The sequence below is a fragment of the Culicoides brevitarsis genome, chromosome 2 (genome assembly GCF_036172545.1).
Source record: "Culicoides brevitarsis isolate CSIRO-B50_1 chromosome 2, AGI_CSIRO_Cbre_v1, whole genome shotgun sequence".
Lineage (NCBI taxonomy): Eukaryota > Metazoa > Arthropoda > Insecta > Diptera > Ceratopogonidae > Culicoides > Culicoides brevitarsis.
The window spans coordinates 35,300,805-35,325,949 of NC_087086.1; the positions used below are offsets into that span (position 1 = coordinate 35,300,805).

Sequence of the window (25,145 nt, forward strand, 5' to 3'; positions counted from 1 at the left end):
ATAAATTATTAATTTAAGAATTTTTTATAAATTTCAATAAAATTTTTAATTAAATAATTTTGAATTTTTAAAAGAAATAAAAAATTATAAATTTTTGCAAAAAAATAAATAAATTAATTGATATTTTTTATTCATTTCTTTTATACCTTTAGAAATTTTTTAATAAAAATTTAAAATTTTTTAAAAATTTTTGTTTTTTTTTTAATTTTTTTAAATATTTTTTTTTTAATTAAAATTTTTTAAATATTTATTTTATAATTTTTTCACTTTATTATTATTTTTTAAATTGATCTATTTTAATCTTATTTATTTCAATAATTTTAATTAATTTTTAAAATAGGTACTTTAAGAATTTTTTTAAAAAATAGGTATAATTCTTAGTTTAAAAAAGTTAATTTTTTTGAATCAATTAATTAACCTGAATTAATTAATTTTAAAATTCATATTTTTTGAATAAAATTTTAATCTAAATTAACAAAATTTAATCTAATTTGTTTTTTATTTTATTTTTTTTAGTACAAAATTTCAAATTTTTTAATTATTTTTAAGATTTTGTTCAAAAATTAAAAAAAAAATAATTATTATTACCAAAAAATTTCAACCAAATCATTAAAAAATTTAGATTTTTCTTTAAAAAAAATATTTTTCAGAAAAAAATTGTTTCATTTTGATTTTTAAAAATAAAATCGATTCTTAATGTAACAGTTTTATAAAAACAAAAATTTTTTTAAAGTTTTTGACTTCTAAAAAAATTTAATAAATTTTTTTTTATTTTTTTTTTAAATTTAAATCAATTTAAAAAAAAATAATTTAATGTTTTTAAAAATTAATCAATTAAAATTTAATAATTAAAATTAAATAAAATTAAAAAAAAAAATTTAAAAAAATTAAAAATTTTTTAAATTAATTAATTTTAATTTAATTAATTTAATTCTTGAAATTTAATTGAACTTAAATTTTTTAAATTAAAAAAAAAAAAAAATTTAAAATAAAAATTTTTAAAATTTATTAAATTAAATTTTTTATTTTATTTTTAATTTATTTTTTTAAAAAATTATTCGAAATCTACTAAAAAATTGCAAATCAAACAATAAAATTGTACAATTAACGCCAAAAAATTGAAAAACTTGTACAATTTCCATCGGTTCTTGTCTTCGCTTCGCAACTTGCCTCCAACGATGTCACATCGTTATGTAAAAACAAGCAAAGGACAATAAAAAACAGTTGTAATGTCACACACAAACACAGTGATAATGCGATATGACATTACCAATATTTAACTAAGTAAATATCGGAAAGAATTTGAAGCGAAAGGAAAAGTGCTGCATGCGACGACGGCATGGATGGGATCTTGAACATGTGCATGATCAATCGATTCGATTTAATAGCATGCCGATGGAGAGTACACGACACGTCGAAAAATCTACAACTGCATTTTCGAGTGTGTTCGTGAGTGTGGGAAAAATTCCACAACAAGTAGTAGAAAAATTGTTTGAGATTGTGGTTTTTTATCGACGCGACATACGCGGGTAGTAGGTAACTAAAAGCGGGTATCAATTTTTCATAATTTTAATGTTTATTCAACAATGTAGTGACGACTGTGGAACGGAAAAAATCAAACACGTCAGTCTTTGTTCGGGAAAGCAGGCGAGTCGACATGCGAGAGATTTTTCGTCGCTTCTAAAATATTTAAAGTCGTCAAATTATCGTGCGTTTTGAGGTAACGCCGGAGTGATTAAAAGTTATTTTTAAACCACAGTTGTTTGTTATTGTTGCTCGTTCCCACACACAAAAACACAAACAAAAACACGTAGAAGCAAATAACGGACCAAAAATTTATCACACAAATTTTATTATATTAAGGTACATTAATTTTTGGCATTATTTCGCAAAATTTATTGATGTGAAAATAGAAAACCCATAACTTCGGTGTGTGTGCAGTCGTTGTACGGGAAATTCCTCATGCACAAAGCTGTAGATGTTTATTTTATTGCAAAATATTAAAAAGCAATAAATAGGTTATAATGTTCGGTTCGCATCTGTGTCGTCCCTCGTTTCTGCTTCGGAAGTAAAACTTTTCTTCGATTCCCTCTCTCTTTCTTAAAGATACAAAAATGGCATCCATTGAAGCTGATCTCGGAAATGGCACGGGAACGAGCTTTCAAATGTCACCGATGGCAGCGCAGGAAAGCGATGATGACTACCGAAAGCGAGTTATGCGAGGTAAATATATATTGGGAGTGTCATGTTAGTTTTTTAACGCATTTCGAAGGATTTTTCAATAAAAATTTTTTTAAAGTCTGTCTGTATTTAAAAGATTTAAAAATATTTATAAAATAAAAAAAATTGTTAAAAATTAAAAAAAATTCTGAAAATTTAATTAATTATTTTTTTTAATTTTTAACAATTTATTTTTTAAATATTTTTATTTGTTTATTAAATTTTATTTTTATTTATATTTTTTAAATTTAAATTTTTTTATTTTTAATTTTTTTTTTTAAATTTAATTATCTTAAAAAATTTTTTTTATTAGATTTTTAATTTAATTTAATTTTTACTTTCAATAAAAATTTAAAATTAAAAAATAGTCAGGAATTAATAGGTATATAAATTTGTCGAATTTCAACTTCCTTATATTTTTTAAAAATTATTATTTTTATTTTAAAATTAATTTTAATAAATTATATTTTTAATTATATTAATTAATAAATTTTTATTTTTTTTTAAATTTTATTTTTTTATATTCTTAATTTTTAAAAATAATTATTAACATTAAAAAAAAATATTTTTATTTGGATAATTTAATATGAAAAAAAAAATAAAATAAAAAAAGGGAAAAAAATTATAAAAAATCTTGTCAAAAAAAATATTAAAAGTATTAATTTTTTAAAATTTAATTTATTTTTTTAATTATTTTATTTAATTAAATTTTAATAATTTCAAAAATTAAAATTAAAAAAAAAGGAAAAATAGTCAAAACTATTTTTTTTTATTTTAATTTTTTTTAAATTTATGTTTTAATTTGATTAAGAATTATTTAAAATAATTTTATTTAAAAAAAATAATTAAAATTTAACAAAATATAAAATAGTTTTTAATCCGAAATGCGCTAAAACTCTTCAATATATCTCGTAATCCGATAAAAACATATTTCATTTTTCAACATCGATAAATATTTCAATGTTAAACTTTTGAATTTTTACGATAATTTATTCAACAGCTGCTCAAGGAGGTGCAGGTATGTTCAAAACATTCATTTTTTCCCTATTTTTATCTCACATGAATAATTAACGTTGTGTGTGTGTGACTTTTTCAGTGACACTGAAAATATTGAATTTCGTGGGAAACATTCCAGATTACCGCCTAAAAGTTGCACTTTTCAAACAATTTTTTATTTATGTGGCTTCCTTGCTATCTTGCATCTCCGTTAAAAGGACGAAAAATGAGGGTTTCTGCTCTTATAAATTACACCTAACACGGTTAATTTCCTGTTTTGTCGAAACATTATTCAGTTTTTTTTTTTTGGGAGATGAAAATTTTGCTGGCTTGCACAACAATGAACGATGAGTCGTCGTCTCATACCGCGTCGAGGGATATGCGAACTCAAGTGGAAATGAGGTTCTTTATGTTCAGCAATTCGTCTTGTTTTGTGTGTGTTTTTGCTGTGTTTTTGTTTACGTAAACGTTTTTGGATGCGGCGACGGCGGCGTTATCTTGGTTGCCGCGATGGATGTTCACGGCTTGTGCGGATCTTTTGTTCAAAGTTACTCGACGGTGAAATATATTTTTTGTTGTTGAAATGTTGCGCAGTTTAACTGGCAAAAAGGAAGTTTATCAATTCATGAGGATACATAGACAAGTGTTTTTCCTTTGTGTCGGTGAAGAAGGAGTTTTGATGGATTTATGAGTTTTTTGAATAAATGGAGGTTCAAAAAAGGATTCGGAAGTTCAATGATAAATAAAAGTTTCAATTTGATTAATTTTAACAATCAACTATCGGATTGAAATTTATTTTTTGATTTTTTGAAGGAAATTAAACCCTGAAAGTATGCAATTAATATTATTTCAAAGAATATTAAGTTTTTGCCCTTTTTGGTATGCAATGAACTTCACATTACATTTTCTTGATTTTTCGCTAATTTTCACATTATTTTTTATATTTTTCTGATACAAAAACCTTCTGACAGTTCATAGAAATACGTTACAAAAATCCTTAAAGAAATTCTTGAAGCAAAAATTGTTTTTAAAGCGTTACAAAATTCGTATGGATTTAAAAGATCTTAAAAAATTTTGACTTTTAAAATTTATTTTTCATTTCGAAATTTTTAATTAATTAATTTGATTTAATTTAATTTAATTTAATTTATTTTAATTTAATTTAATTTAATTTATTTTAATTTAATTTAATTTAATTTAATTTAATTTAATTAATTTAAATTAATTTCTATTACTTTAATTTTTTTTAATTATTTTTTTTATCATAGATATCAATAAATTAAAATTCTATGAATCTCAATATTTTTTTTTTAATTTTTATTTTTTTTTAAATATAATGTTTATTGTTTATTATTTTATTTATTTGATTTATTTTATTATATTATTTTATAATATTATTTATAATTTTTAAATGACATAAATTTTTATGTTGAAAAAAAATAAATAAAAATTTTTATTCATGATTTTAAAAAATTCACAATAATTGCTAAAAATTGGATAAGGTCGATTTAGTGATGTGATAAAATTCACATTTTAACAATTAATTTAAAAATAAAAAATTTACTCTTAAGACCTTGAAATTGGTCAAAAACTTTTTTTTTGTGAAAAATTCTTAACTTCAACCATAAAATTTATCATTAAATTACAATTATGACCATTATAAGTACCTTTTCTTAACAATTTATTGTTCAAAATTGACATTTTATGAGAACTTTTCAACTGTGATCAATCTTTGCTATTCACAAAAGTTATTGTTCCTCAAACTTTTCTATTGCAAAAATTTTCTGAGTAACTGAATGTTCTTTAAAATAAAATAAATTTCGAAACTTTCAATGCTTTTCAAACAAAAAATAAATTTTCTTCATTAAATCTAAAGAAAATCCAGACAATTTTAATTTAATTGTCAAACACAAACAAATGTTGCCTATTTTTTTATAATTTTCATAGATAAGGGTTCTATTTTTTTCCATTCTAGACAAAATCTCATAAAATCACAAAAACTCAGAAAAAAAAGCTTTTGATCTCCTGGCACGTGTCAAACCTGCATCAAAAAACATTCTCGACCCACATATTACTCGGTTTCCTCTTAAACTTCATTATTTTACGTTTTTTTTATTTCATTTATTTTATTTTATTGCCCTGACCTAACACACTCAACTCGACTCACTTCACCTACCAAAAACACACAACACTTGTGAGTTTCCCAAAAAAAAAAAAAAAAAAATATGCTCGTCATAAAATAATTTGATTGAGGATCGTATTACGATGAAAATTTGATTATTTGTGTTTATTGTGTCGATACATCCAAGTCCATATATTTTAATAATAATAATTTTATTTTATGAGATCATTATCGGTTCGTGTGAAAATTTTCACCTTTTTCGGGTGTTTTTTTAATAACAAACTTCATATAATGATCGAAAAAAGGGGTGAAAAGTTGATTTTTCGAGCACTTTTCGGTTTTTTTTGTCTTTCCTCAGATAGATGGATGATGGTAGAAATCCACATAAAGATGGTAAATAATCATGTGAAAGAGCGCTTTACTACCGTACAGCGATCGGAACGTCGTGCAGCTCGTTCGGGAAGAGTAAAAGGCCAGGCGCATGCGTCTCTGCATTTTTACTCCTGTGTCATTTTCATTTTTTATATTATGATGATTTTTGTAGTAATGTTAATTTACGTTGTCGTGTCTGCTTAGCTGCTGCTACCTGAATACGAAGCCTCGTAGCGCCGTACCGCCGAAAAGAGTGTCGAACGTTCTGTGTTTTGTTTCTGTTATCAAATTATGTATCATTATTGTAAAAGTTTATTGTGTGTTGTATCGCCGTATATGTCTCTATCTCGTTTCTCCTCGTTTTCTCACGAAACATTGCTCCCTCAACAACACGACGCTGTAGTCCTGTCGCAGACGTTCGTCACACAGGAGGTGCATCCCGACAATTTTCCGTGCATTTATTCCGAGTCACTTGATAAATAATAAAAATAAATTCGGATCATCCACCTAAAAAAAAAAATAAGAGAAAAAATTTTTACAATTTTTTTTAGTGAGAAATTTTTACACTTTAAGTGATTTTTTTACAAATTTTAAATAAAATAAAAAAAAATTAAATCAAAACAAAAAAGTGTCTGTGACGTTGTTAGACAAAAAAAAAGGAGAAAAAATCCAGACACGCAAATTTTTTTTTAATTAAACAACAAAAGAAATCACGCCTATGGCACCAACGATGCAAGCAACTGCTCAACCAATGAAACTCGGTCCTTTACCTCCAACGAACATGAATTCCCAACGTGTCGGCGCTGGCTCCATTACGCGTCCCGGCACCGCTTCAGCTTCCTCCATGTACAGTCACGGTAAGTGTTTCATCATCTCGAGTTTCTTTTTTTATTTTATTGCTGCTCAACCAAGTGAACGATTGATGTTCCTTTTATATCGCATCAAAAATAAATGAGTTTAGCTGAGTGTAATCGAATCAAATAAAAAAAAGAAGAAAAAAGGTGAAACGCACGGCAGAAAATAATAGGAAAGGCACGCTACAGGTGATTTCTTGTCGATGTGACGTCGCGCACATACTTCCGTCTTTTCCGCGTAACGATAGTTTTTTTCCTTGAAACACAAACAGAACTGAAGGAAAAAAAGGTAAAATGAGATGAAAAGTTAATGATTTGACATGTTGAGAGATGCGTTCAACGACGACGATGTTACGGTGTTGTTATTGCTTTTCAATCTGAAAATGAAATTGAATTACGGGGTTTTTACTGGTACGTAAAAAGATGTTTTAAGGAGAAGAGGAGTTTTATTGCATTTCCATAATTGATGGAAACCGCCTCAAGTGCCCTGTGATTAGAAAGCAGATTGATTCGAATGAATTTTTTGAAGTTTTTCTTCAAGAGAAGCTCAAAAGTCATCAATAAAATCATAACAAGTCGAGTTTAATACCGTATTTTTTTCTTCGAAATGCGTTAAAAAATTAATTCAAGTTTTAAAAAATATACTTTAACTTAAAAATGAATTTTAAAGCATAAAATCTCATTTACGAATGTTTAAATTGTCTTAAAGAATATAAAAAAATAATAATAATAAATTAAGAATAAATTTAAAAATCTAAAAATAAAAAAAATATTTTAAAGCTTCAAATTTAATTTCAGATGTGAATTTAAGCTTTTAAGATGTAATTTTCAATTTTGATTTGTAAAATTAATTTACTTTTTAATCATAGGGTCGTACGAGTACGTCGCCTCTTTACTTACCAACTAATGGTTTGTATTAAAATTCGTCTCTTTTCATTGCTTCTCGAATTACGAGAATATTGTAAAAAGTTTGTGTTTCGCTACTTGAAAATTTTTGCGAGACATGGTGCGAGATATTAGAGCAAACTCTAAAAATTAAAGCTACAAAATTACAATCAAATTCTACAGAAGTGAACATATTCAGTTTTTGCTCAATGAAGTTTCAATAATTTGCTTTGAAAATTATTTTTGTACGACAACACGACAAAATATTTATCACTCAGAATATCAAATGTTTCGAGCATATCAGACAAAAAGAAGAACGAAAGAATCATCATTAGAATAGTATAGTACGGAGCAGAATTCTATTCCTAACGTTTGTGCTTTAACTGATGAGTCCAAAAAAAAAAGAAGGCATCCATGTAGTATATTAGAATTCGGCAAGAGGCACTTTGTTTCATTCATGTTAGATGCTCTGTCGGATCAGCAGCTATTCTATTTCAATATTCTTCCAATATTAAAAAATATCATAAAAAAAGAAGAACGAAACAACCATCATTATCATTGTAAAGTGCAGAACAGAATACCATTTCTAACATTTTTCTTTGAATGAAGAGTTCAATATAAAAGGCATCGATGTCGAGTCTGAATCTTTGCTGTATTAAAGAATTCCCTTCCTTCGTTTCAATGTCTGCAGCTTTCGGTTGAGTTTCAAGATTCTTCCGCATAGAATAAGCAATAACTTTTACCAATTAAAAGGTATGTTCTTTGACGAGTCCGTGAATCAAATAGAAGTAACTGACAAAAATGACTTGCTTTATTTGAAAGCTCCGTCGCATGGGCCAGATGTTCTACTTTCAGAGTTCCATGAAGAGTCTTTCACTAATCTTGTTCAGAGTAAGCTTTAAAATAAAAAAAAATAGAAAAGTTTCAATAAAATAATTTTAAGTTAAGAAGCTTACCTCAAAGTCATAAAAGTTATTTTTATGACATTTGGTCCTCGCACCATATCTCGTCAAATTCCTTCTCCTGCGAAACGTTAATTTTTCACAAAAATAAAACCGATTGGGCCCCGAATATAATAACAATCGTCTTTTATTAATGTAATCTCATTGTAATTCGCCATCATTTTGTCTAAATACTTTGACGATAACTTTGTTTCGTATCTCCTTAACCTCCGAGTAAAACATCTTCGTCTTCGTTTTTCTTCTCCATCTCCATTAATAACTTAAATAAACAGCAAATGGACTTGAAAGAGAATAATAATAAAATAATAATGTTATGAAAATGAGGCTCAATTAAAGGAAAAAGCGCGAGCAAAATCCTTTATTTTTTTTTCAAAAAATGTAAATTTTCCCGGAATTTGTCAAGTACGCTACAAAACAAGGACATTAAAGAGTCTTGTCTTGTTTTTTCGTTCATTTATCATTATTTTTTTTTACGAAAAAAAATAATAAACCGCAACAATGTTGTTGAGGCGACATCATAAAGAAGAACAACAGACCAAACACTTAATTAAATTTCTTTAAAATTCTGTGAAAAAAATTCACTAACCATGATTTATTATTTTTCAACATGAATTCGAATTATTCAAAAAAAAAATGTTTTTTCTTTCCTTCCATCGCTTCGTTCCTTCTCTAATTACGGTGTTATCTTTATCGATGCCGTTTTTTTTTTGCAGAAATTTACATAAAAGAAAATATTGAATTTATGGAGTGAGCTTAAAGGAAACTTAAAGGCTTAGCATATTTTATGCATCTTTTTTTGGAAAAAACGAAGAAAAAAAATAAAAGTTTTGTACTTGTATGTTTTGAGAAGCAGGTGCCGTACTTACTTACAGTGTGTGAGAATATGTGAAAAAGGATGGAAAATGGGCATTAGTCTTATAATGGTTAGATGATGGATGAAGTAGAGTTTTGAAAGGTCATTTTGATGAACTTCTGTTACAAATTTGGGTTGAAGTTGGTCATTTTTTTGAGTGAAGTCTTTAATGGATTTGTGAATTTTTGGACAGTTGAAGGACAAGAAAAGGATCTTTAAAAATTTTTTGATTGATTGAGAAATGAATGGAAATGGTTTTGACATGAAAAATTTTAAATTTTAAAAAAAATATTTTAAATTTTTGACAGATTTTATATTTTGTCATGTCAAAATTTTGACATTGTCAAGAAATTTCGATATAATTTTAATTTTTTTTATTAAAATTTGATATTTTGTAAAAAGTTTTGACAGTTAAAAAATTAATTTAGTGAAGTTAATTTTTGACTTTTTTAAAATTTTAATTTGTGAAAGCATTTTAACGTTATTTATTGAAAAATTTTTCATTAAAAATTATTAAAAAGTGAAAAAAATCGAAAATCATCAAAATTTGTCATAAAAGTCATTAACAAACAAAAATTTCTATTAATAATGATAAATTTAACTTACCATTAAAAAAGTTCATTACGCCTCTTCATCTTCCAAAAACTAACTAATGAGTGTCAAAAGTCCTCATTAGTCATTCAAACGTGCATTGAACCCTTTTAAAATGATGAATTAAGTGAACTTTCTTATTGATTCCGATGACATTTTGCCACTTTCTTTGTATTTTCCATTTGAATCAATTTTCCAAGTTCATCACTTTTTTTTCGACACAATCTGTTGACAGCCCTGCCCCTTTTCCAACTAATAAAAAATACATTTTCTCTCTGTTTCTTCTACTTTTAATGTTTATTTTATCTTCATGTTTTGAGAGCTTTCAAAGTTTAGCTTCATTTTCTGCAAAAAAAAAAGAAAACATAAAAGATGCAAAAAAGATACAAAACAGCAAAAATTTCTTATCTAATAGTTTTTCATCATAAAAAGGACATCCGGAAGAAACAAAAAAAAGTTTACCTTTTGAAGCAATTTCTTCGTTGTTGATGAAATTCTCTCGCATAAAAGACGATGAAAGATAACTTTTTGTGATCTTTCTTCGTCTTTTTTTTTATTTGAATGAAAAAATACTGCTGATTATTAATTTTTTCTTTAAAAACTGCCAGGCGCCTCCATTTTTAAAAGTATTTTTCACTCCAAAGTCTCTGGAGAGTCTTTTAATGAGATTATTTGATAAATATTACGAACTCTTGTCTCTGAGATGATGATGATGATGATGATAAAATAAGAGCAAGCAAAAAACATTACAAGGTCAGGTGGTTAATAAAGCGTTCTGCATAACATTACATTAACATCACTTGAGCTCAAGAAAAAAATCTGGAAATCTAATAAAAAAAACTCTTTATTTTTTCGTATGGAAGTAATAATAATCTTCATAAAAAAAGTTTAGTCATAAAACAATAATGATATAAGTATCTTGCTTTTTCGTTGCTTTTATTTTCTCGCAGCGACGTTTTCTTGACAAGATGAAAAAAATATAAATATACTACCGAATGACATTAAGAAAATTGTAACTTCATCCTTTTTTGCATGATACTCTTTGCGATTCAGAAGAAGAGAAGTGTATTAAGAAATAAATAAAAGGAAACCTTCTTTGTTCTTCTCAATTTTCTTCAAACACATAGTCGCACACAAGGGATGAATATCAATAGATTTATTAATAACACCCCAAAATTTTATTATATTTATATAGGAAACAAGCTTTGAAGATGACTTTGTTCTCGTGAATGTAGCCGAATTTTATTTCGAGACAGAGGAAAATGAAAATATTGACATATCTAGCGATGAGATCTTTTGTGAATGATATTTTTAGCTCAATTACTCGGAAATGTAGGGACCTTGAAAAGGTATTATGAAAAAGATGAAATTTGTTCAAAAAGGAAGGAAAATTTTAAATTTTGTTTTAAAAAATTTTTTGGGCAATTTTAAAAGTTCATTTGAAATAATTAAAAAGTTCATTCAAGTTGAAAGAATTTTTTAGTTCTCGAAATGAATTTCTTCTCAGTTTTCGAAATGAATTTCTTCTCAGTTTTCGAAATGAATTTCTTCTCAGTTTTCGAAATGAATTCATTTTTAGTCTTCGAAATGAATTTCTTCTCAGTTTTCGAAATGAATTTCTTCTCAGTTTTCGAAATGAATTTATTTTTAGTCTTCGAAATGAATTTCTTCTCAGTTTTCGAAATGAATTCATTTTTAGTCTTCGAAATGAATTTCTTCTCAGTTTTCGAAATGAATTTATTTTTAGTCTTCGAAATGAATTTCTTCTCAGTTTTCGAAATGAATTTCTTCTCAGTTTTCGAAATGAATTTCTTGACCCTTAAAATGAACTTTTTCATTCTGAAAATGAACTTCTTGACTCTTAAAATAAACTTTACGGTCCTTGAAATGAAAAATTTTACTTCATAAATGAATTTTAGCTTCAAAATTTCATAAATGAATACCTCAGAGCCCTAAAAATAGATTGCCTTGTGTCACACCCTTGCATCAAATTAACACAAGAAACATCAATATTGACCAACAATTTGCCCGAACACGTCCATAAATCATCTACTTTCTGACGTGTTTGTCGTCGTTTTATATCATAATCGAATGCAAATATTGTTACAAAAATGAATGAAAAACGAGAAGAAATCGATAGATATTTCTTAACGTCGCGCCATGCCGCAAGCTATCCATCGTCGACGTCGTCCCAAAAGCCAAATCAATCGATATTTTTGTCATTAATAAAAGTCTGTAATGATCTTTCAAGCATACAAAATTGATGATTTTCATGCAGGCAGCTCGAGGAAAGAAGAGACGAAGCCGAATAAGAGGTGTGGCAAAATCCAACCTCTTTCGTCTCTTTCGATTTTCTCGCATTGCTATAAATATCCTGACATATTTTTCCAAAGGGGCCTCCGCATACGAATAATCGATTAGTCTGAAAATGAATTCACTTAGTTAATAATTGATATTAAAATAACTTTTGCGATTGTTCGGTTGCCCCGCTTGTACTGTCCATTAATAATTTATGACAAAAGTGATCATTAATTCCGTATCTGCTGCATATATCATGTCATTATTAAATTGTGGACAACATGAAAACATAAACACGAAAAAAAAAGTTATTTTATTGATTAAACCTTCACTTTCATGTGGTTTCATAACTCAACTCGTTTGAAGTTAGCACGTTACGCCTTTTTCCGAAACTTTGATTTTTTTTTTGTACCAAAGAAGGGATGAGATTCGGTTAATGAAAAGGACTGTTAAAGGCAATAAATTTATTTTTTCTGAGAATTGATGAGTTTTTAGGGCATTTGTATCGTTAAAGATTGATAAGAGGCTTTTAACGACCTAAATTGTAGTTCAATTAAGTAAAATTTAACTTATTTAATTTTTTTAAAAGTCAAATTTAAAAAAAAATAATTAATTAAAAAAAATAAATTTAATTTAAAAAAATTAATAAATTAAAATTTATTTATTTTTTATTATTTTAATTTTTTTCAATATGTCAAAAAATTTAAAAATTCATTTACAATTTTTTTTATTTTTTTTATTAATTAAAATTTTATAATAAAAACTTTTAACTTTGATTCGTTTTTTTTTCATTTTTTTTTTAATATTTATCAAAATTATGAATTTTTTAACCTAATAAAATATTTAATCTGTTAACTCGATAAAAAAAAAATCAGACATAAATTTTTAATAGTTTCTCGAATACGTTAATGAGCTTTTAATGACATAACTTTTATTTAAAATTTCGTGTTAATAATTTTTTTAAAGCTTTATGGGTAATTTAGATTTTATTTTTATCTTCTGAGAAACAATAAAAAAATTATTTTATTAAAAAATAATAAAAATAAAAAAATAATTAAAAGAAAAAAAAATAATAAAAAACTTTTTATGAGATAAATATTAAATTAATAAATTATAAAATTAAATCAAAATTAAATAAATTTTAATAATTAATTAATAAATTAAATTAATTAATTATTAATTAATTAATTAAAATTATTAAAAATTTAATTAAATTTAAAAAAATAATTTTAATTAAATTTGAATTATTGTTTTAAATTTTAAATAATTAATTTTTCATTTATTTTTTAATTTTTCGAATTTTTACTAATTTTTAAGAAAAAAAAAATTAAATAAAAAATATTGGCTAATTATGGTAATCATTTGGTTAATTACGTAAAGATTTCCCCAAAAAAAATTTTTTTTTTAATTTTATTGATTTTTTTTTTTTTAATTTTATTTTGAAAAAAATTTTAATTTGAAATCAAAAAATTCAACATTTTGAAGAATTTTACGAGATTTTCATAGCTATTTTTACAACTCTCTTGAGAAATTTTCTTCTTCACATCAAATAATAATTTCCATTTTTCATAAATTTTATCCTAATTAACAGAAATTAACATTCCTCCCTCGTCTCTTAATCCAGATTTCATCGCAAAATGTCATTACAAGACCCTTGAGACTTGTCTTAATGAAATGTTTCGCCCCGGAAATACCCATAACGACACATAAAAAAAAGAACCCAAACAAAAGATTTTTTTTCAATAAATGATTGTAACAATTACTTCTGTCAAAACGATTACAATGCTCCTTTTGTGCTTTCTTTCCATACAATCGACTTTCCTGATCAATTTCCAACAACAATCAGCTTCAATTGAATTCCTTTTCCTAACCACAAGTCCAAGCAAGTATTTGTTGTGTAGGTTTTTCGAAATAGATGTCAAATGTTATTGAACGCTTTTGGTCTGCTCTAATTTCCTTCTGGTTCACTTTTTCTGTTATTGTATGGCCTTTTTGACGTCAATCAATACAAAATATGAAGAGGTCATAAATAAATTAGAGACAGAGTTAACAAAGTACACTTATGGACATGCATGAGGAGCAAATCGAGAGAGAGAAAAGTTGAAATTACGTCGAAGCTAATTTTGTGTTATTACGAGTGTCACATTTGGTTTAATTCATTAAGTTTAACGAATTACGCCCTTTTTATTTATTTTTTTTTTATTTTACAAGAGACGCTAATTTGACAGATTCTTGAGAAAAAAAGCAATTTTTTAAACCAAACAAAAAAAATGAACAAAAAATTATGAAATATGGATTTGTGATAAAGTTTTGCCAAATCCATCCTTTGAATTTATTTTTATTATGTTTTATTTTTTTTTTTGCTCTTCTATAAGCGCAATCATAGGACAATAAAAAAACTGCGAATAAGCAAACAATAGCGATTCATTTAATTTTACTTTTAGATGAGTAAGCATTAAATTTCTCATTTCTCTTTGAAAAGCAGCTTTAGCCTTCTGTCTATGGCTCAAATATGGCTAAAAAAACATCGTTTTTGAACAAAAGATGAGACGACAAGAGAGACGAGAATGGAAAGTTTTTTTGTGTTGTCGTTTTTTCTCGTATTATTTTAAATTGAACATGACCATTTCATTCGGGTTTACAAAGAGATTTTGCTTTATTTTTACGAGAGTGGTCAATAAAATTCGATTTTTTATTTATTTTTGGTACGTGAAATTGTTGCAAAATGGGCAAATGTGTTTTGTTTGAAGAGGTTTTTGTGTTTCCGTGAATTTTTGTGACCTATTAATGTTTATCTGAATTTTTTTTAAATGAAAAAAAAAACAAAAAAGGGATCAAATTTGAGTCTTTTAGTTAAATTATTGGGAAATTATTGACTTTTTTAATTTTTGAGAGAAAAATATTTAATTTAGTAAATTTTTTAAGCAAAGTTTTGAAATTTATGTTTTTGAAAAGTAATTTTATAAAAATTTTTTTAATCGTTGAATTAATTAAAAACTTTAAATAAATTTAAATTTTAAAATTTTTGTCACTAGGCTACTGTGGCCCTTTAAAAAAATCAAAAATGGCGGATTTTCTGTTCTTGAATTCAAATTTTGAAACATTTTTAATATTTTCAAGAATAATTCTTCATGAAAAATACTCAAAAATTGTTTTTAAGACTTAATTTTTTAAAAAATTAATTTTCAGCGGACTTCCAGTTCTCGAGTTTTATTTATTTTTTTTTTTAATTTCTCATTTTTTCAAAAAATATAAATAAAATTGACCTTTTTATGTCAAAAATTGATATTTTTATCTTTCAAAAAATTTTTTTCAAACAAAAAAGTCAACTTTTGGCTCGACTCATAACTTTTCAAACTCAACAAAAGCCCAAATAAAACTCATTTTGAGGACAAAAAAAACTTTTGACATCGTCTACCAAAGAAAAAAAGTTCTTTTCAAAGTTTTTTTGTGCGTCTACTGACCCAATTATGACACCTTTATCTCTTGCACCAAACCAACTGTGTCCAATGATGTAACAGAGAAAAACAGAACTCACTCACCCAAACACAAATAAAATAATGCAAAGCCACAACTGGCGGAATTGTGCAACGCTGTGAAAGGAAAAATGGTAAAATTTTAATTGTTAAAACAACTGGTGCAGAAAAAAAACGAATTAAAACGACAAAAGTTAAATTTTTAGCTTGTGTCATGTTCAAACTTCACTCTCACGTGTGTTTTTGTCTCAAATTCCCTCGAATGTCTTGCTTTAATTTTCCAGACAGCAGCAACAACAAGTTTGAACTTTTGGTCTCTGCTCTGCATTTAACGACACCGGAGCATCCGGACACAATAAACAAACGTGAGCAAAATACGCCCCAAAAAGGTTGTAAACTACTGAATTTTGTTGTTTATTGTTTATTTGTAGCAGTACCAAAAATTTTCACATGTCCCTTCGAAACACATTTTCGGGTGTTTGTCATGTTTTTTTGCTCTGGTTTGTGTTAAATCGGCATGACATGAACAGCAAAACACGATAAATTGTCCAGAGACTCAATTAAATCCGTATTTTACGACGAAACAAAACCAAAATCGGACTTTGCTCGTGCCCAACTAGTTGGAATCTTCGCGCCAAAACGGATTAATTAAATATTGATCTGCCAAGCTAAACGGATAATTAGCTAATCAATCTTTGGTGACACACGGTCCGTCACACTGCGTTGCTGCGATGTCATCGACTGTCGCCGTATCTGTCGCATTTCGCATTTTAATTAATTCCTCAACTTAATTTGTTTGATAATCGTTCCCTTCTTTCTATGTGCGCTGCACTTGTGTGTGGTTTGTTGCGGTTTTTGTCCCGTTTCGTGCAAAAGGACTTGGCGCGAGTCGAGTTAACCGCTAAATTACTGTCAAACAAGATAAACCCTTTCTCAACTGGGCTTTCGGTGTGCGAGAGATTTGCTTGACACGACTAACGAAGCGTGTGTTTTGTGTTTTGGATAGAGAACGGTGGCGATTCGAACGGTATTTTGATGGGGATTGATGTGTTTTTGAACGGAGTTTAAATGAAATTAATTTGATGGTGAGATATTTATGTTTGGAAATTTAAAATTAATTATTTTTAAAAAAATGATTTTTATGGGATTTTTTATCATTTTGAGAAAATCATTCCCAAAAATAATTTTTAGATTAAAAATAAAAATTAAAAAAAAAATATAAATTTTTCTTTAACTATTTTTCTTATAAAATTAAAAACTTCTCATAAAAAATTAAAGAATTTTAAGAAAAAAAGTAAAAAATTAATAAAATTAAATAAAAAAAAAAATTAATAGAAGGACATTTAATTTAACAAATTTTTAGTTCAAATTTTTGCATTATAAAAATTTTTCTAAATTAAATTTCCTTTAACAAATTCGAAAATTCATAAATAAATAAACAAATAAAAAAGAAATTGATAAATTTATTAAAAGTTAAAAAAAATATTTTTTAAAATTCTAAAAAAAAAAATTTTTTTTGTCGAAACATATATTTTAAAAAAAAATTAAATTAAGAAAAATTTAAAAAATATTTTTTTAATAAAAAATATGTTTATCGTATTCAAGATTTTCAACCAATTTTAGGTTCAAATTTTCTTTATTATTTTTTTAAAATCAATTAATTTTATTTTTTTTTAATTTTGTTTTAATTTCAATTTTATTAATTAATGGAAAGCTTTTAATAAATTTATCAATTTAATTTTTTAATTATTTTTTTATTTAAAATTTAATTTTTAAAAATATTAAAAAAAAATTAATAAAATTTTTAAAAAATTAATTATTAAATATTATTAAATAATTCAAATTAAAATTTATTAAAAGTTTTTCAATTAATTAAATAGTAAATAATTAATAAATTGAAATTAATAATTTAAATAATAAAAATTAATTAAAATTAATAAATTTGAAATTAAAAAAAATTTTTTTTTTTCAAAAAATATATTTCAGAATAAATTAAATTAATTATAAATTTAAAAAAAATAATTAAAAAATTTTTTTTTAAATAAAAATTTTTGAAAATCTAACTTAAGTAAAAATAAAAAAACTAAATTTTTCAAATTTTAAAAATACAAAAAAAAATAAAATATTAAATAAAACAATTTAAGATAAATCAATTTAAAAAATTTTCCTTTATCCTTTAAAAATGATCGAAAAGTTATTTATAAAGAATTTCAAAAGAATTCAACACATCACATTCCCTCAATACTTTTCAACTTTCAGTGTAGAATCATTTAAAATATGTACAATTTAATTATAGCGCCTAAATTTTAGAATAGTTTTGTGGCTATCTCCCATATGCCAATTCGTACATTCCCTTACACTCTCTAAAAATTCAAAGCAGACAAACAAACAGAAAAAAAAAAGTTTACTCGTACATTGGACGCCTTTTAATCACATTAAAGTTTTGCGCATGCATGAGGTGTTTGTTGCATTTTTGTTGATAAATAAATAAAATATTTAAATTATTCCTCAACTTTTTCTCTTTCTTTTTTCGTCCTTTTGTGTTTCGGATGCAATTCGCCTCCTCGCATGAGTGTTTATTTATGATTATTGTAGATGTTGAGCATTTGTTGTTTGTTTCTGTTGTAAATATAATTTAAAACTCATCTTGTTGCATATCTTCTGCTGCATACTTATCGCCGTCGCGCGCCTTCGTACGTCATCGGAGGCAGGGAGGCACGACAAGTAAAGTTCGTTCGTGTCTGTCATATGTTTAGTGAGAGAGTTATTCGGCTTTTCTCTCTCTCTCACGGGGTTTTTTTACTACTACCGTACGAGTCTATGTTGCTAACAAGGAACAAGGCACCAAGCTACTTTAGGCATTTTTTATGTTAGTTTAGTGTTTCGACACATTCCAGCCAATAAACACAACGCGTTTCAGAAACTTGTCTTGTTTAGTCTCTTGTCAACAGAAAAATCAACTGTTGAAAATCTAAGGGTTTCATCATGCTTGGCATGAACCAGTAAAAATAATAAATAAAAATTATCAGAGAGTGCTTATTATTACTACTTTGAGATATTGTGATAAGACGTCATGTCATGAAAAATTTCAAAGCAAAAAAAAGTTTTTAATAAAATTGGGTCTTGTTGAAAAAAAAAACTGAAGAAGATGCTGAACTAAAGTGCTTTTTGTTTAAAAATAATATTTACTTTGAGCGGTAGTGTGAGAGATGTCGACATCGCTGACGACGTAAAACAACAAAAAAAGTCAAAATAAGTGATAAAAACAGTAATTTATGGGGGCACGTTAAGTGTTGTGACACACATTATTCGCCTTCTTTTCTTCGTGGACGAAAGAAAAACAAAAACAGAACACAAAAAACACAAACATCAGCAAAAATCAAGAAGAAACTTTTTTAGCTTTAAAATAAAGTAGTTATCAGATTTCGCCAGATTTAGCAGCAACGCATTAAGAATGCCCGAAGATAACCATATGATGGTTGAAGGTACCTTTTTTTTCGTCAAAAGAGCTTGTTTGCTCATTCCTTGTCGATATATAAATGTCTGTATCATTCATCACTCATTCATTCATTCGTTCGTTCAACAAACTGCCAGTCAGGCATGTGTGAGTTTGTGTGTAACTCGCTCTACAAAAGCCATAAAATAAATAAATAAGATCCTTTTCTGCAGCTAGCCGCATTTCTATATTTCATCCGAATGAACATCGTGTACTCCATCGTGATGATGAGTGTTTGTCGTTGTTGTGCAGAAAGGTGTGTTGCCCATTTTTATTTTTCGTTTTTCGAAACATTTTTGTGATGACGAGTGTATTGTGAAAAGTTTGTGTTTCGGAATTGAAAAAAAAAATAATTGAATATTGAGTGATAAATTTTTGAAAATTTTAAAGAACAGAAAATTTTATGAAAAAAATAAAAAAAAATTAAATTTTAAATTTTGAAATTTAAACTTTAAATTTTTATATTTAAAACTTCAAAAGTTTAAAAAAACGTAGTTTTAATAAAATTTAATGAAAAAGCAATTTGAAAACTATAGCTCTAAAAGTTTAAAAATTTTCAAAAATTATCTTCGAAGAGAAATCTTCGTTTCCGTCATTATGGAAAAATTGTTTCTAAAAATTTTTTTTTTCAAGTTTTTTTTGTGATTTTTGATGAATATTTTTGACTTTTCATGACATATTTCAAAATTTTATGATGTTCTCCGATGAATTTTTATACCACAATGAGTCTTGTTCTTGGTAAGATATCACAGATAATGGTCTCAGTCTATCGTTACTTCTTAGTTCGTTGCTTTTTTATTCTCTTTATTTATAAAAACAAGGATGTTTTACATCAATTTGACCTATCGCTTATGGCATACTTGGTCTAGTGAAAGGACGGGGACAAATAAAATTTTTAAGGGACGATATTTAAATAATTTTTCTGTTCTCCTTCAAAAAACTGGCGATTATCGGGAGTCTTCGTGACTTTCAATGGGCTAAAAAAATTTTAAATTAAAAAAAAAATTAAAAAAAAATGAAAATAATTAAAAACTTAATTAACTCTTAAAGTTTGCAGAAATTTTTTACCAAAAATCTGAAAAAAAAATTTTAAACATTTTACCTTTTGATAAAAAAAAATTAAAAAATTTGTTCAAAAAAAAAAAATAATAAAATTACTTACCTAAAATCAAAATTTCTGAGAAAATTAGCGATTTCTTTTTTTTTCAAATTTTTCAATTTCGAAACTTTTAATTCTCACAATGAACCTACAAAACAAATACAGCGCAGAAAAAATTATGCGGGGAAACATTTTTTTTTCAGCACAAAACAAAACAAGAACTTACATCTGGTACAATTTTCGTCGTTACTTTTATTGTTATTTTAGGATTTTTCTTGAATTGTCTCACCTTACATTTTGTATTGTCGTCATTTCAAATTCCCCATTCACCGCATTCTGTTAAGTATTAAAAAAAAGAAAATTTAAATATTAAATGCGACGAGATCTGTACAAAAAACTTTTCAAGATTTAATGAAAAACTTTTTTTTTCTTTTTTGGCAAAAGTAACTTATTTGACCAATGGTTGAAAATTTCCATGTGTCACCTTTCTCTTTTTTAATATTTACTTCTGTCTTCTTTCCGTACGTTTTACGACTTGTTCCACATTTTTTACTGCATTTTGGTGAAATTGGTCAGACGTCCTTCTTGTATATGAGAACGGGTGCCAATTAAAGTTTTTTTTTAAAGTTAGTAGGCTAAGGTTTCCTCGGGTGAAAATTGAAATTTTGCATGAAAAAAAAAAATTATTAAAAAGTTCAATCAGAAGAAGAACTTTAAGTAATATTATTATGAAAATGAAGCCCGACGGAAAATGCATATTTTTTCTATTCTAAAGAAATTACTTCAATTTGATTACAAAAAGTTTCGTAGAAGCCAGAAAAAAATCTCATTTTGATTGTCATTGAAGGAAATATGAGAAAAATTCTGGAAATGAATTAACAAGGAGACAAATTTCTATTAAACTAAGTGGCTTTTGACATTTTATGACTCTATGAGTCTTTTTGTCTCTCTTTAAATTACTTAATGAAAATTTTTTCAAAGAATATTTAATTTTTCTCATATTCATCACTGCATGAGATTTTCCTGTTATATGATCAAAATTGTCAGAAAAAATGTTCGCAGTAAGCTTTCAAATTAATTTTACAATTCCAAGAAGCAGCTTTGAAGTTCACTAATGGACTAAAAATGTATTAAAATTTTCAGAATATCAAACGATTTTAATTAAAAATTATTTTTTACAAAAAACCAGTCGTCTCCATTTTTCATCCAAACTTTAAAAAATACTTTTGTAGTCAATAAACTTGATCTACTTACCCACAAAATGCGCTCCTGTCACTTTAATTCCCTCTTTACTACCAACTTTTTTCCGTCGTTTCTCCGTATTTTCGTTTCATCGTCACACACACGTGATCAGGAAATGCACTAAAAATTTCTTTCCAACTTTTATCTGTTGAAAAAAAAACATTAAATTCTATTCAAGTGAAAAGAAATAAAAAAAAGTAGCAACAAAAAAAGCTGAGCTGCTTTTGACATATTTTTCCCTTATTTTTTTTCTGTCGATTGCTACTTTCGAAGACAGAAAGGAACCCAAGAAAAGATAACAAAAAATTGATATTTCCACATATTTCAGGCAAACGAACAAAACTGAAATAAATAAGTTAATTCCCAGAAGTTTGATTACTTTTGTACGCGTTTCGTTTCGTATACTTTGATCCCTTTAATATCTTTACGTGCGTTACCAAAAGTTTCCCTTTACCCGAAAATTTTATTGAAATCGTTATTATTGTTATTAAATATGTAGAGTTATTTATCAAAAAAGTTTCTGTGCCACAAAGGAGAGAAGAAATTCATACGTAAATTTTAAATGTTAATTTTCGAATTCGTACCTGTCTCTGTGAAAATGAATAAATTTTGATGAATTTCCATCCAAAACGAAAGTTTAATGATACGAGTGACGAAGAATTACTTATTAATCTCTGGAGAAACCGCAGCGATATTTCAAGCGGAATTTGAGACATTTTCACGTCAGTCAGTCAAGTGAGACGAATGCGAAAATGTCAGGGAAATTAGTAAATGAGGTCAAAAAGTGTGTACCTCATTAAAGTTTAATTGCGACTTTGAGAAGAAAATGAACTTTTTTTTACATCATTTGACGCATAATTTATTACGAGAGGGCAGAGATGGAGAAATTTATCACGAACTTGAATTTGACATAAAATTAAGTAAAAATTAAAGTTTAAAAAAAATATTAATTGAAAGTTAAATTATTTTTTTAATTTTTGATTAATTAAAATTTAAGTTAAAATTAAAATTAAAAAAAAAATTTAATTAAAATTTAAATTATTTTAATTTAAAAATTTACGATTTAAAAAAATTAAAAAAATTTGAGGTTAATTAAAGATTTTTTTTTATTTAATTTAAAATTTAAATAATTATTTTTTTTGAAAATATAAAAAAATTTAAATTTAAAAAATTCGAAAATTAATGAAAAATCAAAAGACTTTTCTTTGATTATTCAAAATTTTCATAAATTTTTCATAATTTTATAAATTAATAATTGAATAAATAAAAACAAAAAAATCATTGAAAATTTATAAAATATTCGGAAAAATCAAAGAAAATCCTTTCGAATTTTCCTCAAATTTTCCAAACTTTCATAAATTTTTCTTTATTCAATAAATTTTAATTTCGAATAAATTATACAATAAAAATCATGAAAAATTTATGAAAATTCGGAAAAATTGATGAAAATCCTTTAAAAAATTTTGATATTTTTCCCAAATTTCCCGAGTTTTTAAATCTTAAATTTTTAATTTCAATTTTTAAAATTTTTTTTAAAAAATCATTAAAAATTTAATAAAAATTTTCGGAAAAATTCTATGAAAATTTCGAAAAAGGGGGAAAAAGGAAAATTTCATAAGTTCTTTTAATTAGAAAAAAATTTTTTGTTTCAATTTTTAATTGCTTCAAAATTTTTTGATCTGTTTTTAATTTTTAATTTTTCAAAATAAAAATTTGATAACTTTTTATTTTTTTTAATTTTAATTTTTAATTAAATTATTTTATTTTTTTTTAATAGAATTTGAATTTAATTTTTCATTTAATTTATTTTATTTTATTTTTTTTTAAATTAAGTTTGTGAAATTTTCCACAATTTGTCATATTTTTCGCTTACCTGAAAAGTGTAAATCCTTCATTGTCACACCTCTGTCAACAATTACACCGAAAGAAAAAAAGAAAAGGTAATTTTTCTTCCTGTATCACATAAATTTTCATCATAATACCCGCGCTCGTCCCGGCGAGAACTTGAGCACGGTAATGTATCAGTGACACTTTGCTGTCATCACTACGGTGTCGTGATAAAAAAGCGTACAAATAATTACGTCCATCATTATATTTTTTTTCCGTCGTGTAATCATAACTTAACCTGGTGTCATAAAAAAATTACTTGTCCCACATTGAGCTGTGTGTTATTACAAGTTCATGAATTTATAATTAAAAAGCCATACAATTTTTTTGTGGAACAATGAACGACGCAGCGGAAGAACGAAAAAGTTCCAGCAATTATAAATTATTATTTTGGGACGCCAATTCACCCTCATAGCTAAAAGTAGAGGAAAACGGGAGGATGATTATTTTAAATGTTCCGCCATCCAACTAGACAACATTTTGCGAATTGTCACACAGCGGCACCTTTCCATGCTCCCGACATTGTGACGCATTTTAATATTAATAATTGAAATTTAATTTTTAATTAAATTAATTGAATGAAATAACATTTAAAAGCGGAAACTTTCGCGTGTCTATCAGTAAAATTGTTTAATTTCATCAGCAAATAGATGCCGCGTTGTCGCACCAAATGCCCATGTAACACTATCCATAGCACGAAATATATAACAACAATGGGAAAAAAAACATAAAATTGAAAATTTACTTTTTGAAAAGTTTTTGCGCTGATGGTATCAATTTCAGTCGGTTTTTGTTGATAAAATAGCCCCTGTGGCTACTTTTTTGCCGTTCAAGTTCAATTTTTTTTTTCATCAATTTTCTTTGTGTAAATATTGCTTGTTTGTTGCACAGCAACTGTCATGTAAATAAGAGAGAGAAGTTGAGGAGACTTGTTCGAAAGTTTTGATATTTTTCGTTTAATAAAAATAAATAAAAATAATTTTATACACAAAAAGACAGAAAAATATGAAAGGAAATGAAAAAAGTTTTTAAATGGACTTCTCGTGTCTGAAATGTCGGTAAATATCTCTTTTCGAAAATTGAAATGTCTTGTATGTTTTAAATTTAATCATTTTATAAGGAAGTCAGCAGAAGATTTCCGTTGACACTTACTTCAAAGACATGAAGAATTTTTTTTTTATTAAAAGATTATTTTTATTATTTTGAAAATTTTATCATTTGAAGTCTATTTTTATGTTTATTAGAATAAATTTTTTTTAACAATTAAATAATAAAAAAAAATAAATTATATTTTTATTAATATAAACTTTGATATTAATAAAAATTTATCATTTTTAATCATTTTATAACTCAAAACTGCCAAAAAATCGAAACTGAAAAAAAATTTTTTCTTTGACATAGTTTTGTTTTGAAAACTAAATCAAGAGAAAAACTAAATCAAAAACTATGTCAAAAACTGTGTCAAAGCAATTTTTGTCAAATCTTGCTCCAAATGGATAAAAATTTGTCAGAGGGCTCTAATTTATCATTTTTAATCATTTTATAACTCAAAACTGCCAAAAAATTGAAACTGAAAAAAAAATTTTTCTTTGACATAGTTTTGTTTTGAAAACTAAATCAAGAGAAAAACTAAATCAAAAACTATGTCAAAAACTGTGTCAAAGCAATTTTTGTCAAATCTTGCTCCAAATGGATAAAAATTTGTCAGAGGGCTCTAATTTATCATTTTTAATCATTTTATAACTCAAAACTGCAAAAAATTGAAACTGAAAAAAAACTTTGCATAGTTTTG

The 25,145-nt window shown here is 25.8% G+C and overlaps 1 protein-coding gene across 5 annotated transcripts in view; it reads left to right on the top strand.

The window, feature by feature from the left end:
- Positions 1-1,736: 1,736 nt before the first annotated feature.
- LOC134829947 (band 7 protein AGAP004871) overlaps positions 1,737-25,145 on the top strand; it is a 45,240-nt gene continuing 21,831 nt past the window's right edge. For 2 of the 5 annotated variants that reach the window (XM_063843262.1, XM_063843263.1), the window contains exon 1: positions 6,232-6,567. In XM_063843262.1, the coding sequence (XP_063699332.1) occupies positions 6,429-6,567 (139 nt within the window). In that variant the 5' untranslated portion in view covers positions 6,232-6,428. Of the gene's footprint in view, positions 1,864-2,106; positions 2,224-3,220; positions 3,239-6,231; positions 6,568-18,833; positions 19,115-25,145 lie in introns of those variants that run through there. The other 3 variants (XM_063843265.1, XM_063843266.1, XM_063843264.1) reach the window with 2 other exon arrangements.